This window comes from Palaemon carinicauda, chromosome 1, assembly GCF_036898095.1.
Source record: "Palaemon carinicauda isolate YSFRI2023 chromosome 1, ASM3689809v2, whole genome shotgun sequence".
Lineage (NCBI taxonomy): Eukaryota > Metazoa > Arthropoda > Malacostraca > Decapoda > Palaemonidae > Palaemon > Palaemon carinicauda.
This window is the reverse complement of record NC_090725.1, coordinates 3,226,102-3,246,407: the sequence shown is the minus strand read 5'-3', so window position 1 is coordinate 3,246,407 and position 20,306 is coordinate 3,226,102. Positions and strand designations below refer to the sequence as shown.

Genomic DNA, 20,306 nt, shown 5'->3' with positions numbered 1-20,306 from the left:
TTCAAACAAAATCATTGCCTAAGAATGGCCAAGTTCTTCCTAGAAATGGTCAAGGAGCCCACTCTTACATATCAGATTCCCCTTGAGTCATACATCCCATTCTGAGTGGATCATAGCATCGACAGAAAAAACTCACTAAGCAGTAGGATGACTGTGTTAAACACATCTTACAATCTCTATCAGCACTGCTCACATAGGGCCTATACACAAATGAAGAGTGTAGAGTCGGAAGAAGGTACAGATGGATTCTGCATAGCAGAGGCTTGAAGGTTTGCTTGTTCAGTTCTTAAAAGCCAAGGTTGGGAAAACCAATTGAGTACAATATTGCTGACTCTTCATTTACAGCTTAAACTCACGGTCCTGGGCGGGGATCGATCTCTTGCCATGCGAATGCTAGGCAAACACATTACCACTGTACTAGCCAGGAGGCCTAACATCTATCTGTGGTGGAAATTTCGTCAAAATCTATCAATTTATTTTGACGTAATCTTTAAAATTAAGAAAAATGCAAATCCGGATCCAGATCCAGTCTATCTCCAAAATTTAATGGGCACTTAAGTATCATAGGTCACAATGCAAGCCGTGGTTTTTGCTGTGGGTTGCAGTAAAAAAAAAAAAAGTTTGAAAAACGCTGGTATATATGATGATTAAGGAATTTGTAAAAGATCATCTCACAAACCAAGAGGTACGTAAAACTGTTTACTTATAATAGTTCGTTTAATCGGCATCGTCAATTTATATGCATTTTTTTCTTTGGTTTGCACATTGTTTTATTTATTTGTATGAAAAAGAAAATATTACCTCTAGAAAAACAAATATGAAGACAATTCCAACACAAAGGTAAATTATTATTATTATTATTATTATTATTATTATTATTATTATTATTACAATCTAAGCTGCAACCCTAGTTGGAAAAGCAAGATTTATTTGCATGAAAAAAAAAAATATCACTTTTAGAAAAACAATTATGAAGGCAATTCCAACACAAAGGTAAATAAAGTACATAATTTTAAGGGAAAAAAACTAATGAGATGGATATGTTGTTTGTTCGTGAATTGCGGTTTCAAACGTGGAACACAGAAAGACAATGCTACATGCATATCAAGTGCAGTATTGAGCCTGTTTCTGTCCTTAGTCTTTAATTAAGTTCATGTGAAAAATCCCAGTACACACAAGTAGGTATAGTCAATTTCTTTTAGCGATGCAAATTTGCACCGACTCGCAGCGGTGCCCGTTTAGCTCGGAAAAGTTTCCTGATCGCTGATTGGTTGGACAAGATAATTCTAACCAATCAGCGATCAAGAAACTTTTCCGAGCTAAAAGGGCACCGCTGCGAGTCGCTGAAAATCTGCCTCGCTAAAAGAAATGGACTATAGTTGTTGAAAGTAATATTAATAGAATAACCTTTTTACTTAGTGGAAATTCCCTTTTGTTTTTAACCCAAAATGAGCATAAATTCAATTTTCCAAAATTGTCTCTAAGTGTAAAGGAACAGCTAAGATGCCGCAATTCAGCTCCCTCTTCAAGTAATAAGTTCAACTCAGGACTCTGGAAACCAAGTAGATTTTTTATTCAAAGTCTTTTCTTAAATGATTAAAATTTCACTTCAGGAAAATAATTATTAAAGCTTTGAGACAGGAGTGTGAGATGTGACTAAATCTCTATTTTTAACTCGGTAAATAAGTTGTTGTCGACAACATTCTCAGCAATGTCTTGTAACAATTTTGGAAACATATAATAAGTATGATCATCATCTTTAAGTCTTCCTTGCCATACGAGGTAATCAGAGAGAGAGAGAGAGAGAGAGAGAGAGAGAGAGAGAGAGAGAGAGAGAGAGAGAGAGAGAGAGAGAGAGATTGCCACTAGTCTGTGGCAAAACCTTGAACTTGTTTTGACAGCAATAGCATTCATTTTGTATTAATACAATGCATTCATTATATACTGTACTATTGTGTTTGATTAGTAAAGACTGTCTTGTCATGGGTGAAATCATTGAAAACCTAGTGACGATTTATGAGTGCTGTGCAATATTTAAAGTTGTTTATATTCTTCACTTTGCTCTTATTTGCGTATTTTTTATTTCCTTAATTTTTGTCACGACCCATTCTATTTTTCACGCTACCTACTAAAGGGTCGGGACCCACAGTTGGAAAAACGCTGTTAAATACCCTCATATGGTAAAGATCGACTACGGTTTCATACTTCCTTTACCAAGCTTCTACACCTTTATTTTCTTCTTGAGAGATTGTTTGCTTTCATGTGGTGAATGTTCTAAATAGTCGGATAAAGACGTGGGGGATTACGCTTTGTCTTGGCTTTCCTCTACTAGAAATTATATGCCTACCTATAGTCCATTTCTTTTAGCGAGGCAGATTTACACCGACTCGCAACGGTGCCCTTTTAGCTCGGAAAAGTTTCCTGATCGCTGATTGGTTAGAATTATCTTGTCCAACCAATCAGCGATCCGGAAACTTTTCCGAGTTAAAAGGGCACCCCTGCGAGTCGGTGCAAATATGCCTGGCTAAAAGAAATGGACTATAGCACATAGAATTTTCGAAAATATTTATAAACTAGTTCAGCTTCATCTGAAATGTCATTTGAGAGACCTAAATATGCATCATGAAATTCACCAGGTTCTGAAAATGAGAAAGCAACCAACTGTCATAAACTTAGAGGCTAAATTTGTAATGATTGTAACTTTAGAATTTAAACTTTTCACTTAAATTTCTCGATAACCCTTTTCGACCAATTTTCCTGTCGACGAATAGTCAGTTCGACCAGTTATCGTTAGACCAACTGTCTTTCGATCAATCGTCATATACCTATTAAAACATAATCTTCGCATCAAAGTTGGGGAAAGTAATTAGATCTTTCATATATAATCTATAGTAACTTCAAAAAGAGAGGAAGAGAAATAGGTAGAATGAAGTGCCTAAGTGTACCCTTAAGCAAGAGAAGTGTAGAGAACTCTAACCCAAGACAGTGGAAGACCATGTTACAGAGGCTATTACACTACCCAAGACTAGAGAACAATGGTTTGATTTTGGAGTGTCCCTCTCCTAGATGAGCTGCTTGACATAGCTAAAGAGTCTCTTCTACCCTTACCAAGAGGAAAGAAGCCACTGAATAATAACAGTGCAGTATATAGCTAATCCCTTGAGTGAATATGAACTGTTTGGTAATCTCAGTGTTGTCAGGTGTATGAGGACATGGAAGAAGGTGGGAAAATAGGCTAGACTCTTCGGTGTATGTGTAGGCAAAGGAAACATTATCCGTAGCCAGAGAGAAGAATCAAATGTAGTGCTGTCTGACCAAAGGGCCCAATAACTCTAGCTTTAGTACCTCAATGGGTGGCTGATGTCCTGGCAAACCTACTAACTGAGTTAACAGAAGTCTTTCTGGCCCTGCAAATAAAATCAAATTTTCTAGCAATAATGAATGTATTTGCGTTTTTTTTTTTTTCACAGGCAGCAACACATAAACAGCTGGTAATATTTTCCTGTTGTCTGAGTAATAGAATAAATGAGGTAAGTTTTAAATGTACAATCAAAGAACCAGATATCCAAGTCGGCTAGTCTTTGTAAATTATTTTCATTACACAAATCTTTCTCGGATTTTTTTTTTTTTTTTTTTTTTTTGCATTCAAAGTCTCGTTCTCTGCCTTAGTATCAAACAAATGGAAATTTTTTCCCCATTATGAATTAACCACCAGCTTATTCGGGATTATTCAGTCAAAAGCAGAATTTGTGGACGCTAGATTTTTTTTTTCTACGTATACGATGAATAGCTTGTCTCAATTGATGTAGATGACAGTTCAACAACATAGTTCATATCTAGTTTATGTTATTTTACTGCATAATTACCGCTGGTGTTGCATTTGTAGTCTTCTGCCAGACCTTTCAGAGAGAGAGAGAGAGAGAGAGAGAGAGAGAGAGAGAGAGAGAGAGAGAGAGAGAGAGAGAGAGAGAGAGAGAGAGAGAGAGAATGTCACTTCTGAGTTTTCAATTCGTTTCAATTTGTCACTTTTGTTATGTCACTTCTAAATTTCCATTTAATTTAAATTTGTCACTCATTTTGTTGCCACTATTTCGATTTATTTATATTTGTTAAGCTTTATTGTCACTTATCTAAATGTTCAGTTCAATTTGTCACTCTTTTGTTATGTCACTCGAAGTTTCAATATATTTTGTAGAGGAAGCTACATTACTGCTCTTCTCTAAGGAACACATACAACTTTTGGAGTACCATCTTAAATTGTACAGATTGCAGTGAATAAGAGAATACAAATTGCAAATAGTGAGACTGTGGGCGTGATTATAATCCTCGAAAGAGTCCAGCATAGAATTCTTAAAACATCCGTTCTTGTTTTATACTTTTTATTATAAGTGTTTAATCTAATGTTTCATAGTTATTTTTCTATAGAGATATTCATGAATTTTACATTTTACTATTAAAGTGAGACTGTGGGCGTGATTTTAATCCTCGAAAGAGCCCAGCAGAGAACTCTTAAAACATACGTTCTTGTTTTATACTTTTTATTATAAGTGTTTAATCTAATGTTTCATAGTTATTTTTTATATAGATATTCATGAATTCTACATTCTACTATTGATAAATACTGGACTTGTTTCTAGAGATAAATGATTTTATAAAATCATTGGCCGGAAATGAGAGTCATCACTTCAAAAGATTTTTCTTCAATGTAAACGTCTTTTGCTCGCTAACGTTAGGTACCTAAGTATTAACAATAACAAATATATTTTTTCCATTTGTATTTGACAACTTACTAAACATAGTACTATGACTGAATTCCAGTGGCCTTGGCAGTATAGTTTTCCACCATTTTTTACGTAAGCATTAAACTTGTTTTTAATATTGGTAACTATCTAGGAACCAGATTAATGTAATGATACTTTATTCTCGATAAATACTTGAAGTAAAAAATTTTACAACTGCATATTTCGTAAAATTTTTGCTGTTTCAATCAAAATTATTGATGCAAATCATTTGTACTGTGTATGTATGATAGCGGCCACCTGCATGTATGATTACGGCTAACTTAGAATACGGCAGTGTAAGGGGGTATCGAAGGGGGCGTTAAGCCCCCCCCCCCCTCCCGTTAGGTAAGTAAGTAACGACAGGGCTTGTAGGTTAGGGGGGAAAATTGAGGCTAGTTGATGTCCATTTTTAATCCACAAGGGAGGAACTGGCCGCTGACATACAAAGGCTCCCTCTTGTTTTCTGTTTCTTCATCTACGTGCAAAACTTTTCAAATCATATCACTAGTGGAATTTTTTTCTGGATCTGAAACGTAAAATTTAATGAATGGGGTGTATGTATAATAGCGGCCATTTGTATGTATTATTATGTTTAACTTAGAATACGGTTAAATAAGTAGGTAAGGACACGGCTTGTTGGTTAGGTTAGGGGGGAAGTTTAGGTTAGTTGATGTCTATTTTTAAGGTAAATGTGTAGGAGAGCTCCGCGCTCGATTTAAAAGTTTCTAAAAGTAGAAAACGAAAGAAAACAGTAAATTAGAGCTACAGTTACCTTGAAACTGTGAGATAATCCTCCTACAACCACCTAACTCTTACACAGAAAATGTAAGCATAAACCTACTACTACAATTATGGGGGACCCCAGTGGGAAGCGGGGTTTTTGGGTGGGGGGAGGAGGAGAAAAGTGATTTTTCAGGGCACTACCGAACCTAATACAACTACCTACCCTACCCTGGGGGCCATGTACCCCTACCTAGGCCTACCGGGGGGGGCTCCGCCCCCCCTGCGACCCCCCCTTAAGGCCACAGTAATTTTCAGGGCACCACCGAACCTAAGACACCCACCTAACCTAGCCTATGGGGCCCTGTACCCCTACCTAGGCCTACCGGGGGGGGCGGTGCGACCCCCCCTTAAGGCCACAGTAATTTTCAGGGCACCACCGAACCTAAGACACCCACTTAACCTAGCCTATGGGGCCCTGTACCCCTACCTAGGCCTACCGGGGGGGGGGGCTCCGCCCCCCCTGCGACCCCCCTTAAGGCCACAGTAATTTTCAGGGCACAACGTTAACGTAAACTGCAAACTACCACATACCTTACTGTTATGGTGTAGGTGGATACAAATCTGCTGCTGCCAGGAGGAAGTGATGAAGTCTTTTGGCAGGATCAGTTATGGCCAATTTAAAGTAGGCCACGGCCAAATACCCCACAAAATGATCTTTTCTTCTTCCGTATTTGGGGACCAGGGCCTTGGTGCCTCTCCAGGTATGTTCTATGGTGTTAGTATGAGCACCTGTAACTGGGTCAACAAAATTAACACTATGATTAACTGTGAGGTGCTTATAACCTTCTTTTTCTAAACAATTATATGCCTTCCAACAATCCGATATCACCGTGGTACCTTCTGCTAAATACTGGCGGATAATAGCCAGTAATGTTTCAGCGGAGCGGTCTTGCACCGGCACAAAAAATAAATCCCGGGTTTCACGGCAGATACCACCAAACACCCACTGACCCTCTATGACGCGTCCAACATTGTACTTGCGCTTGCCAAATTTTGATTCATCAAATTCAACGGTTAATCCAGGGCCTCCAATTTTCCGAGAACGTCTCAGACCCCAAGAAATAAGCACCTCACGGCAAAACGAACACCAATCAACGATAGTGTGATTATTGAGTTTCAGTTCAAACGAAACAAATTCAAATGAAAACGCCTTTTGCAAAAAAAGGAACACAAACTTCAATTTTCAATATTAATCTTACCCGATGATCATGTAGCTGTCAACTCCGTTGCCCGACAGAAATCTACGGTCGGGATACGCCAGCGATCGCTATCCAGGTGGGGGTGTACTCAACAGCGCCATCTGTGGTCAGGTACTCAAGTACTTCTTGTCAACAAGAACTCAATTTTTCCTCTGTCGTGCCGCCGGCAAGACCTACTTGGATACGCTGTTGATTTTGGAGTCTTTTGTTCACGATTTGGTGATGTATTTGCTCTAAAGTTTAGCCTTCGCTGTTCAGGAAGCTTTATCCTTAGCTTAGCAAGCTTTTGGAATTAATTTGATTTATTGGTTAACGAACTTTGCTTAATTTTGGAATTCCCCCTTGACCACTTCTAAATTCAAGATGTCTGACCATTCCCAAGTTCCTAAATACAGGCAGTGTAGTGTTAGGACTTGTACTAGGCGTCTTCCGAAGGCCTCTATAGATCCTCACACCGTATGTTCCAATTGTAGGGGTAAATCCTGTCAATTGGAAGATCGATGTGGGGAATGTGCTGGGCTTTCGGAATTCGATTTTAACGAATTCCTTAGATATGCACGTAGGTTAGAGAAGGAGAGAGATAGGAGGAGTTCTTCTCGCTCTGTGGATTTTTCCTCTCCCCATGCCCCTCAACCTTTTCCTTCCCCTGTGGTGGTGACTCCCGAACCTGCTACGAGTGCTCAGCCTGCAATGGCTGATATGTTGCGTGCCATTCAGGCTCTCGGTGAGAAGGTGGAGTCGTTGGTTAGTGACCGCAATCAGCTCTTAGCAGATGTCAGAGAGCTGAAAGCGAAGAGTGCAGTGGGAAGTGTTAGTGCTAGTGATGTGCATAGTGTCAGTGTCAGTGTTGCGCATGAGGGTACATCTGTGCGTGCCAGTCGTCCTCCCAGTCCGGGACCTCTTGCAAGCTCCCAAGCCCAGGGGAGAAGCAATGTCGAAGGACCAAAGGGTTCGGCAGGCCTTGATCGGCGCACGGATGTATCCTCAGTGGTTGCGGACGTATCTGTTAAGGATCGTCCCATCCACATACAGACGAATGAGCCCTTACATTCCTCGTCTGTGGAAGAAGTTTCCAGGAGGAAACGGTGGACCAAGGTCTCACGACCGCTCAAACGTAAGGTCCCTTCCGAGCTAGTCCAACGGCCCAGGTGTAGCCACTGGGTCAGTTCGGACTCGCCACAGTCATCTGATGACTGCACACCTCCCAAGAGAGGTAGAGTGGTCCCTCAACAGGCTACTGCTCCGTCTGTTGTTGCTCCAACCACAGTAGACCCTAAGTGGTCCATGCTGCAGACTATGCAGTCTCAGCTTGCGGCATTCATGCAGGAGTATCATGCCGAGAAGGTTAACACCTCTCCTGTTAACCTACAACCCGCAGAGGTTGTGCGCTCAGCAGATACTGCGGCTGCCTGCTCCCACACCCCACCTGTGAGAGCTCCTCCACCGATGCGCAGTCCTCCCTGCCAGACGCATGTTCTTGCTGCACCATCTGCTAACATGCGTGAGCTGCCGCATCAGGAGTTGCCGGGTTCCAGCACTATGCGGCATTCTCCTCAGCCCATGCAGCATGCTCTGCAGACCTTACAGCATGCTCCGCATACCATGCAGCATGAGCCGCATACCTTACAGCATGCTCTGCATACCATACCGCATGCTCCTCAGCCCACCGCAGCCCCTCCCTCACACCAGCCCTCTGCTTTTGTTGTTGCCAGCTCGCAGACTGTCCAGCAGAGGCATGATGTTGGATCCGCAGGTACGCATGCACCCGTTCTGCAGGATTCAGCCGTTCAGCTTGCTGCTCTGCCTTTGCCACTCACAACTCAACTTTCGGATGATGATGTATCGGATGATGAAGCTGCTCATCTGGATGAACCTCACTCTGATGTTGAAGGACACAAGTCTTCGCCACCCTCCTTAGACTTTCGCAAAGTCCTTGCCTTGTTCAGGGACTTGTATCCTGAGCATTTTGTGTCTGCAACCCCTCGTTCTCCTCCCTCCGAGTTTGCTCTGGGCATGCAGTCTGCTGCGCCTGCCTTCACCAAGCTTGTTCTCGCCAGATCATCTAGGAGAGCTTTGAGGGTTATGGGGGACTGGTTGCATTCCAAGAAGCAACTGGGAAGGACCTCTTTTGTGTTTCCTCCTCCCAAGCTTGCTTCTAAGTCGAGCGTCTGGTATGCCACGGGAGAGGAACCTGGCTTGGGGGTTCCTGCCTCTGCCCAGGCCGACTTCTCAAGTCTGGTTGACTCTCCCCGCAGGTTGGCTATGAGACGTTCGAAGATCTGCTGGTCCTTTTCCGATCTAGATCATCTGTTGAAGGGAGTCTTTCGTGCCTTCGAGATATTCAACTTCCTCGATTGGTGTTTGGGAGCCTTAAGCAGGAAGACTTCCCCTTCAGATAAGGACTCGGCCATGCTGATCATGTCTAGCATGGACAAGGCAATTCGGGATGGGTCTGGTGAACTTGCGGCTTCATATGTATCAGGAGTCCTCAAGAAGAGAGAACATCTTTGCTCCTTCTTATCTGCTGGTATCACTCCTTGCCAGAAGTCAGAGTTGTTGTTTGCTCCTCTCTCCAAGTGTCTGTTTCCGGAGGAGTTGATTAAGGGGATGGCTGCCTCACTTATCCAGAAGGATACTCATGATCTGATGGCTTCTTCTGCACGTAAGGCTAAAACCTTACCTTCCGTGCCTAGACCCTTCCGCCCTGCAGCAGTTGATACACCTGCTTCTAGGTTCATCCCGCCCTTTCGTGGCAGAACCTCCAGCAGAGGAGGTACCCGTGCAGACAGTCACCGTGGCAAGTCCAAGAAGGGTTCCAAGTCCACAAAAGGCAAGTTTTGACTGCCTTCCTCTCCAGACAGCAGTAGGAGCCAGACTCAAGACCTTCTGGCAAGCTTGGGAGAGCAGAGGTGCAGACGCTCAGTCTGTGAAGTGGCTAAGGGAGGGATACAGAATTCCGTTCTGCCGCAATCCCCCTCTAGCTACATCTCCCATCAACCTCTCTCCCAACTACAAGGAGAAGGACAAGAGGCTAGCGTTGCAACAAGAGGTGTCGCTCTTGCTACAAAAGGAAGCAGTGGTCATAGTCCGGGATCATCAATCCCCGGGCTTTTACAACCGTCTCTTCCTGGTAGCCAAGAAGACAGGAGGTTGGAGACCGGTGCTGGAGGTCAGTGCTCTCAATGCTTTTGTCACCAAGCAGACGTTCACGATGGAGACGACGAAGTCGGTCCTAGCAGCGGTCAGGCAGGAGGACTGGATGGTCTCGTTAGACCTGAAAGACGCATACTGTACTTTCACGTCCCCATCCATCCAGACTCCCAACCTTTCCTAAGATTCGTCTTTGGAAAGGTTGTGTACCAGTTCCAAGCCCTGTGCTTTGGCCTAAGCACGGCACCTCTTGTGTTTACCAGACTGATGAGGAATATTGCGAAATTCCTTCACTTGGCAGACATCAGAGCCTCCCTCTATTTAGACGACTGGCTTTTAAGAGCTCCCACAAGTCGTCGCTGTCTGGAGAATCTCAGATGGACTATGGATCTGACCAAGGAACTGGGCCTCCTGGTCAATTTGGAGAAGTCCCAGCTCGTCCCATCCCAGACCATTGTCTACCTGGGTATGGAGATTCAGAGTCGAGCTTTTCGGGCTTTTCCGTCGGCCCCAAGGATCAACCAAGCCCTAGAATGCATCCAGAGCATGCTGAGAAGGAACCGATGCTCAGTCAGGCAGTGGATGAGTCTAACAGGGACACTTTCATCGCTGGCCCTGTTCATCGAGTTAGGGAGACTCCACCTCCGCCCCCTTCAGTATCATCTAGCTGCTCACTGGATAAAGGACATGACGCTAGAGACGGTCTCAGTTCCTGTTTCCGAAGAGATGAGGTCTACTCTAACGTGGTGGAAGAACAGCATTCTTCTCAAGGAAGGTCTACCTTTGGCTGTTCAGACCCCCGACCACCGTCTCTTCTCGGACGCATCAGACACGGGCTGGGGTGCGACATTGGACGGACAGGAATGCTCGGGAACATGGAATCAGGAGCAAAGGACACTTCACATCAATTGCAAGGAGTTGTTGGCGGTTCATCTGGCCTTGATAAACTTCAAGTCCCTCCAGCTAAACAAGGTGGTGGAGGTGAACTCCGACAACACCACAGCCTTGGCTTACATCTCCAAGCAGGGAGGGACTCATTCGAGGAAGTTGTTCGAGATCGCAAGGGACCTCCTCATTTGGTCAAAAGATCGAAAGCTCACGCTGGTAACGAGGTTCATTCAGGGCGATATGAATGTCATGGCAGATCGCCTCAGCCGGAAGGGTCAGGTCATCCCCACAGAGTGGACCCTTCACAAGAATGTTTGCAGCAGACTTTGGGCCCTGTGGGGTCAGCCAACCATAGATCTGTTCGCTACCTCGATGACCAAGAGGCTCCCGTTGTATTGTTCTCCGATTCCAGACCCAGCAGCAGTTCACGTGGATGCCTTTCTGCTGGATTGGTCCCATCTCGACCTGTATGCATTCCCGCCGTTCAAGATTGTCAACAGGGTACTTCAGAAGTTCGTCTCTCACAAAGGGACACGGCTGACGTTGGTTGCTCCCCTCTGGCCCGCGAGAGAATGGTTCACAGAGGTACTGCAATGGCTGGTCGACGTTCCCAGGACTCTTCCTCTAAGAGTGGACCTTCTGCGTCAACCTCACGTAAAGAAGGTACACCCAAACCTCCACGCTCTTCGTCTGACTGCCTTCAGACTATCGAAAGACTCTCAAGAGCTAGAGGCTTTTCGAAGGAGGCAGCCAGAGCGATTGCCAGAGCAAGGAGGACATCCACTCTCAGAGTCTATCAGTCTAAATGGGAAGTCTTCCGAAGCTGGTGCAAGGCCAATGCAGTTTCCTCAACCAGTACCACTGTAACCCTATCAGCTCCTACGATCAAGGGTTACAGAAGTATGTTGGCAGCGGTTTTCCGCCACAGAGGCTTGGATCTTGGATCTTTCCACCAACAAAGATCTACAGGACCTCCTTAGGTCTTTTGAGACCTCAAAGGAACGTCGGTTGTCCACTCCAGGCTGGAATCTAGACGTGGTCCTAAGGTTCCTTATGTCATCAAGATTTGAACCGCTCCAATCAGCCTCTTTTAAGGACCTCACATTAAAAACTCTTTTCCTCGTGTGCTTAGCAACAGCTAAAAGAGTAAGTGAGATCCACGCCTTCAGCAGGAACATAGGTTTCACATCTGAAACGGCTACATGTTCCTTGCAGCTCGGTTTTTTGGCTAAAAACGAGCTTCCTTCACGTCCTTGGCCTAAGTCGTTCGAGATCCCAAGCCTGTCCAACTTGGTGGGGAACGAACTGGAGAGAGTACTTTGCCCAGTTAGAGCTCTTAGGTACTATCTAAGAAGGTCAAAACCTTTACGAGGACAATCAGAAGCCTTATGGTGTCCTATCAAGAAGCCTTCTCTACCAATGTCTAAGAACGCAGTTTCTTACTACATCAGGCTTCTGATTAGAGAAGCACATTCTCATCTGAAGGAAGAAGACCTTGCTTTGCTGAAGGTAAGGACACATGAAGTGAGAGCTGTGGCTACTTCAGTGGCCTTCAAACAGAACCGTTATCTGCAGAGTGTTATGGATGCAACCTATTGGAGAAGCAAGTCAGTGTTCGCATCATTCTATCTCAAAGATGTCCAGTCTCTTTACGAGAACTGCTACACCCTGGGACCATTCGTAGCAGCGAGTGCAGTAGTAGGTGAGGGCTCAGCCACTACATTCCCATAATCCCATAACCTTTTTAACCTTTCTCTTGAATACTTTTTATTGTTGTTTTTGGGTTGTACGGTCGGCTAAGAAGCCTTCCGCATCCTGGTTGATTTGGCGGGTGGTCAATTCTTTCTTGAGAAGCGCCTAGGTTAGAGGTTGTGATGAGGTCCTTTAGTATGGGTTGCAGCCCTTTATACTTCAGCACCTAAGAGTCGTTCAGCATCCTAAGAGGACCGCTACGCTCAGTAAGGAAGACGTACTTAATAAAGGCAGAGTAATGGTTCAAGTCGACTTCCTTACCAGGTACTTATTTATTTTATGTTTGTTATTTTGAATAACTAATAAAATGAAATACGGGATACTTAGCTTCTTTGTTAACATGTATGCTGGTCTCCACCCACCACCCTGGGTGTGAATCAGCTACATGATCATCGGGTAAGATTAATATTGAAAAATGTTATTTTCATTAGTAAAATAAATTTTTGAATATACTTACCCGATGATCATGAATTAAAGAACCCGCCCTTCCTCCCCATAGAGAACCAGTGGACCGAGGAGAAAATTGAGTTCTTGTTGACAAGAAGTACTTGAGTACCTGACCACAGATGGCGCTGTTGAGTACACCCCCACCTGGATAGCGATCGCTGGCGTATCCCGACCGTAGATTTCTGTCGGGCAACGGAGTTGACAGCTACATGATCATCGGGTAAGTATATTCAAAAATTTATTTTACTAATGAAAATAACATATTAGTCTCAATATCTAACTTTGCTTTTCCAAACCATGTACCTTTGAAACAAGACACGAAAAAATTGCACCTCCTCTTCCTTTTCCCACGAGTAACCACACTACGATCACACCGGAATGCTAATTTCTTGTAATCTATACGGCACACATTTTCACAATTAGGGCACTTTTTCTCTGCCAAAAATCAAACCATGACGTTGAGCAAATGCAATTATCAAATCAACTTTCCCTGAATAATGTACACAAAAATCCCCATAAGAAATGAAACAATTTTCACAAGTGACACAGTCGGAACGGGATGAAGCTCCTGCTAATTGCTCCATACTTCACGGCAAAATGAGCTTTTCAGTTTGAAGGGAGATCCGAGACGTGCTAAAATATTCCTCCGCGGAACTTCACGTAAACTGTGGTAACTGGTGGAAAAATAGCAGGGATAAGTGAAGTAATAAGTGTCAGCATTGGCTAGATTTGTAAAAACCGCCATGATTGGTTTTCAAACAGTGTGACGTCAAGAAAACACCTGTTATTGGTTAGAATAGCATTGAGAACTAGTTTGCCATACGCAGTAAGGCGGTGAAACAGCTCACTTTAGCCAAGACATCACACAGTAAACAAAAACAAACACTTAGAAAAAGTCCAAGTGAAACATAACTATACACACGAATATCTTCATTAAATAGAAGCTGCTCATATATTGACTATTATATAAGCGTTCTATATGATATAATAGTGAATTGTAGGTGTTTAAATTCTTCAAGATCTTCCGCGGAGCTCTCCTACACATTTACCATTTTTAATCGTGTGAGGAACTGGCCGCTGATGTGCAAAGGCCCCTAATGAATTAAACCAGTCTTGGTAGAAGTGTTATGTATGAATGACATTACCGAATGGAAAAATAATGTGTTTGTGGTTAGTCACACTAGCCAAAATTAATCAAGAATAATTTCAGGGATGTATTTGAACCTAACCTTACCTAGGTATGCGAAGTACTCACTTGACTGGGGAGCTGGACCCATTTACTTAAATTAAACTGAATGGCCAGAAGTTATGGAAAATACAGGGGTGCTTGCTCTGACATACTCTAAAGATAAACCTTGTGTCTTTTGAAATAAAAGATTCTTTGGCCTAAGCAGGAACAGGTGTTCAATTGTTACCGAGGTAGTTAGGTAGGTATTAACTGGGTTCTATTGTAGTTTATGACAGGGTAATGTAACCTAGGGAAAAACCTACTTTTTTCTTCAGAAAAAGGTCCTTTCCCATCGAAAATGACACTCGTTCCTGTCGGAAATTAATAGTTTCAGAAATATATATATATATCTATATCCATCGATAATGGGGGACCCCCAGTGGGAACTCGGGGTTTTGGGTGGGGAAAACATACTGGGGAAATGGTATATAATGGTAAAAAAGACTTTTTGTCTCTATACATTACCTGGAGTAAGCATATGATAGAGTTGATAGGGAAGCAATGTGGAATGTGATGAGGTTATATGGAGTTGGTGGAAGGTTGTTGCAAGCAGTGAAAAGTTTCTACAAAGGTAGTAAAGCATGTGTTAGAATAGGAAATGAAGTGAGCGTTTGGTTTCCGGTGAGAGTGGGGCTGAGACAGGGATGTGTGATGTCGCCGTGGTTGTTTAACTTGTATGTTGATGGAGTGGTGAGAGAGGTGAATGCTCGAGTGCTTGGACGAGGATTAAAACTGGTAGACGAGAATGATCATGAATGGGAGGTAAATCAGTTGTTGTTTGCGGATGATACTGTACTGGTAGCAGACACAGAAGAGAAGCTTGACCGACTAGTGACAGAATTTGGAAGGGTGTGTGAGAGAAGGAAGTTGAGAGCTAATGTGGGTAAGAGTAAGGTTATGTGATGTACGAGAAGGGAAAGTGGTGCAAGGTTGAATGTCATGTTGAATGGAGAGTTACTTGAGGAGGTGGATCAGTTTAAGTACTTGGGGTCTGTTGTTGCAGCAAATGGTGGAGTGGAAGCAGATGTACGTCAGAGAGTGAATGAAGGTTGCAAAGTGTTGGGGGCAGTTAAGGGAGTAGTAAAAAATAGAGGGTTGGGCATGAATGTAAAGAGAGTTCTATATGAGAAAGTGATTGTACCAACTGTGATGTATGGATCGGAGTTGTGGGGAATGAAAGTGATGGAGAGACAGAAATTGAATGTGTTTGAGATGAAGTGTCTGAGTAGTATTGCTGGTGTATCTCGATTAGATAGGGTTAGGAACGAAGTGGTGAGGGAGAGAACGGGTGTAAGAAATGAGTTAGCGGCTAGAGTGGATATGAATGTGTTGAGGTGGTTTGGCCATGTTGAGAGAATTGAAAATGGCTGTCTGCTAAAGAAGGTGATGAATGCAAGAGTTGATGGGAGAAGTACAAGAGGAAGGCCAAGGTTTGGGTGGATGGATGGTGTGAAGAAAGCTCTGGGTGATAGGAGGATAGATGTGAGAGAGGCAAGAGAGCGTGCTAGAAATAGGAATGAATGGCGAGCGATTGTGACGCAGTTCCGGTAGGCCCTGCTGCTTCCTTCGGTGCCTTAGATGACCGCGGAGGTAGCAGCAGTAGGGGACTCAGCAGTATGAAGCTTCATCTGTGGTGGAAATGTGGGAGGTTAGGCTGTGGCACCCTAGCAGTACCAGCTGAACTCGGCTGAGTCCCTGGTTAGGCTGGAGGAACGTAGAGAGTAGAGGTCCCCTTTTTTGTTTTGTTTCTTGTTGATGTCGGCTACCCCCCAAAATTGGGGGAAGTGCCTTTGGTATATGTATTTATGTATACATTACCTTCTTGGATGTATAATAAACCAATGAAAAGATACGCTAATTATCTATTATCCTATACTAACGGTTGCTAATGTTAGCGTGCGCAGCTCAACATTACCGCTTGCTAGTACATACGAGCTTGATGTTTTTGTTTTCTGGCGACCTAAGCGGGTCCGCGGCGGAATGAGAGTCATTATATTTAAACATTTTGACAGAAAATATATGTTTTCCTCTAGTAAATAACGTGACAACCGGTTTTCACCTTCATTTCAACCGCAACAACAACAACCAGTTCGGCTACTTGAACTCAGTCAAACTGGTTATTCTGTTTGTTTGCGGTTGAAATGAAGGTCAAATTCAGTTAAATCATGTTATTTGCTACAGGAAGACATATATTTTCTGTTCGAAATGATACCCTGTAGACTTGTAAAACTTTACCGTTAACTGAGTTGAGCTACTTTTGACTTCTGCTGTTTGAATGTGTTGCTGCTGCTACACATTTTTCACCTTTTCTGTTGGATCTTTTCCTTTAATTTGATTATTCTTTAGTATTTTTTTAGCGTAGTCCTGCTTGTGACGTAAAAGGTAAATCATATCATCATCATCATCTCCTCTTACGCCTATTGATGCAAAGGGCCTCGGTTAGATTTTGCCTGTCGTCTCTATCCTGAGCTTTTAATGCCATACTCCATAGAGGATAGTAAATTTGTGAATCCCCTTGTGTTGTGCCTTTTGTGGTAAGCATGACATTTCGCATTCTTTTCCTAATGACAAGTGGTGGTCACGGTCTTCCAAAGAGGAAGACTTTGAGTGTCGTGTAGAGCGTGGCTTGACTCGCACTTTGTTTGTGTCCTTTCCTTGGGAGGGATTTATATCATTTTGGCATAAAATTATCCATGGCCAGTAATGATTACTTAATGTACTGTAATGAGTTTGTACTCTTTAGGTATTCTTGGACACGACACTGCCATCTAGCCAGACCTAGATTGCCATAAGTCTCTGAAAACAGAAATTCACTAATGTACATTTTAACTTTGTACATCATATCTTACTTGGTATGGGTACCTCCCCTGTTTCCCCATTAACGTTGCACAGGTTAACATATTCCTTAACATATTCATGAAAGTATTGAAAGAGGGTTTATGTCTGGTCATCTTCATGGGTGCCATTTATGGTATTATGGTATCTATTCTGGGAACTTGTTTGCAATTCGAGCACTATTATCTTATGCATCCAGCATTTTAGTAAACCTACTGCCTTTAGCCCTATTATGATATAGATTTATAATAATAAAATGTGATCTTTTTAAGCTAAAGAAAACTTATAATAAATAAAAATCTAATTTGTTTGCATTCAAAAACAAATCTTTTGTCTGAATAATAGTATGACTTGAGACCAAGCTAGAACCACTATTAAAATGTTAATAAGGTGGTTAAAACCACCAGTGGGATTGCGGGGAAGCCACGGCCACCCGTCAGTTCGCTAGAGTAGTGTATTCTTGCTGCCTCTTCAAATTCTGGCTTATTGACTTTTTTCTTTTAATTTATTTAGTGTGCTTGTTACCATAATGGAAATCCCCAAAATGAGATTGTGCCTAGGTAAGGGAGAGAAGCAATATGGTAGATTTATGCCAAAGCTTGCTGTCAATCTCCATCATTTGTAATCGCTTTGCAGTTGACACAACTGATCACGGTCTCTTTCCTGCAGTGAGTTCTGTGGGAAGATTTTGCTAAGAAGTACAGTAAAGGAAAAAGGCTAAGAACAATTATTCACTGCCAAATTTGGAGGCCTCAAAGTTGCTGCCGAAGAAACTTATAACAGTTTCTTCTCTTCGAGTAGAATCAAATTCTCTGTATCTACTGCATGTTCTTCTCAGGGTTAGTCCTCGGGAAGTGCACATGGTGGGGAGTAGACCTTGAACTGCATTTAGTGAGCTCATCATGAAGGGCTGAATTGTCACCCTATTTTAGTAAATGGAATGCTCCTGTCTCTCTTACTGAAACTTTGCGCACTCAGCGCTCTCAGCAGGAAGAACATTGTGTTCCTCCACCCTACGAGGTTGGTTCGCCTTTCTCGCTAGTATGAGAGGTCCCCCTTTCAAGTTCCTTGTAAGCGGGTATGTGACTCGTCACTGCTTTCTTCTAGCCCTTTGGAGTGCCCTGGTGGTCATGGCAGCCAACTCCCAGTAGTCGCAGACCCCTTTTCATCATGCCTATGAGGTACATCAAGTCTTCACGAGTCGCGCTAGAGCCTCCAGGGTCTCTCCCATGCAGGCCTGGCAAGCCAGTTCCTGCTCTTGACGGAGGTCTACTCTCTCCTCCAGGTGGGCACGCCACTACGATGGCGCACTCATAAATATCCCTCGCCAAGAGCTCTTGTGGAGGTCCCTTTGCTTGCAAAAGACGCGCCATGGTTTGCAAAGCTCTTTAGGGCTGTTAAACAGGGTGTCACCGTCCCTGCTGAAGCCCGATCATCAGAGTATGAATTTCAACCTGTTCAAATCCCCCTCTCAGTGTCAGGATCTTTTGAGAGTTCCCACCCACCTTTGAATGTTAGGCGTAGGAGTACTGCTCCTCCTCCATCATCGGAATCTCCTTCGACTATTCGTCACTCATCTCGATACCAGTGGTATCTTGATGCTAAGGTTGGTCACTTCAAGCCTGATACCCAAGGAAAAAACTGGCCCTTGTCCGAGTACAAGCAATGAAAAGTCGGAGGAGACCGAGGCAGGAGATGCCTCCTCCAGGGGACACCTTTCACCCGAGTGCAAGAAAGGGTTCAAGGTAACGTATACGGACAACTATCGGCCCTCACTGGTTGAGTGTCGAACTATTCGCTCCACCCCCAGAGCCAGTGGCTGCTCCTGTGGTCACTCTGCAGGCTTCACAGACAGTGGTGGCTCCTCGGAAGGAGACTGCTATTCTTACTTCCATCTCAGCTAAGCTCCATGAAAAGAAGGATACGAGAACCCATCTGCAGAACTGGGCTTCAAAAGTCCTCCAGGCTCCAGATCAACAGAAGGGCACTCTCAGTTCAGTACCTGCCTCATCATTGCCTATGGCTCAGGACCTCCCCTGTTGGCCTCATAACTCTGTCGGGACTGTTGTTGACAAACCTGATCTAACCAAGGCTCCTGTGGGTGTGAGTCTAGAGTTGGATGAGATGTACATATTTGATAATTAAAATTCAGATTTCTATTCAAAGCAAATTTTCTTCTCGTATTTAATTTTTTGTCCTTTATATTTTATAATCTATATTGTTCACTACCGAATCTATTTGGGCCAACTCTACAAGAGTCAAGCTCGATTCATAAGGCTAGATAATCTTCCCAATTTTGATATCAGATAAGCTCCTGGATCCACCTGTTATTACAGTACTGACCAATTTGTTAACGATTCAATGGTTGTTCCAGAGCCACTGAATATATATCCCTAATTTAAAAGACTCAGGATTGTATAGCTAGGAAAATAAACTTACTCTTAATATTTGTCTTGTTTCAGGAATATTACGAACAAGTAAAATCTTAGGGTAAAGTGATAATATATTTTTCAATATTAAACTTACCCGATAATCATGTAGCTGTCAACTCCGTTGCCCGACAGAATTCTACGGGAGGGATACGCCAGCTATCACTATACTAGAAGGGGGTGTACTCACCAGCGCCACCTGTGGCCAGGTACTGCAGTACTTCTTGTTGACACCACCTCAATTTTTCCTCTGTCGTGCTTCCGGCAAGACGTTCTGGGATACGCTTATTATTTTGGAGTATTGTTCACGGCTTTTGGTGAAGTATTTCTCTAAGATTTCGGCTTTCGCTATACTGGAAACTTCTCTATTAGCTTAGATAGCTTTTATTTGGTTTTGATTAATGGTTAACGATCTTTTTGCTTGATTTGGAATCCCCCTTGACTAGCTCTTTGATTCAAGATGTCTGACCTTTCACAAGCCCCACCCCATAGACGATGTAGGTCTTGTAATAGGCGTATTCCGAAGGCCTCGGTTGATCCTCACACCGCTTGTTCTGACTGTAGGGAAAGACCCTGTCAGTTGGAAGATCGATGTGAGGAATGCGCCGGACTTTCGGAACTTGAATTTGTTCGATTCCTTAAATATTCAACCAAGTTAGAGAGAGAGAGAGTTAGGAGGAGTTCTTCTCGCTCTTCGCTTTTTTCCTCACCTCATGATCCTCAACCTTTTCCTCCCCCTGTAGTGGCTACCCCCGAGCCTACTATTTGTGCTCAACCTGATATGTCCGATGTTTTGCGTGCCATTCAGGCTTTA

The 20,306-nt window shown here is 43.3% G+C and overlaps 1 protein-coding gene across 1 annotated transcript in view; it reads left to right on the top strand.

Moving 5' to 3' along the window:
• The first annotated feature begins 4,694 nt into the window (after positions 1–4,694).
• Vps25 (vacuolar protein sorting 25) overlaps positions 4,695–20,306 on the top strand; it is a 90,341-nt gene continuing 74,729 nt past the window's right edge. The window contains exon 1 of the mRNA XM_068379570.1: positions 4,695–4,853. Within this exon, the coding sequence (XP_068235671.1) occupies positions 4,804–4,853 (50 nt within the window). The 5' untranslated portion in view covers positions 4,695–4,803. The remainder of the gene's footprint in view (positions 4,854–20,306) is intronic.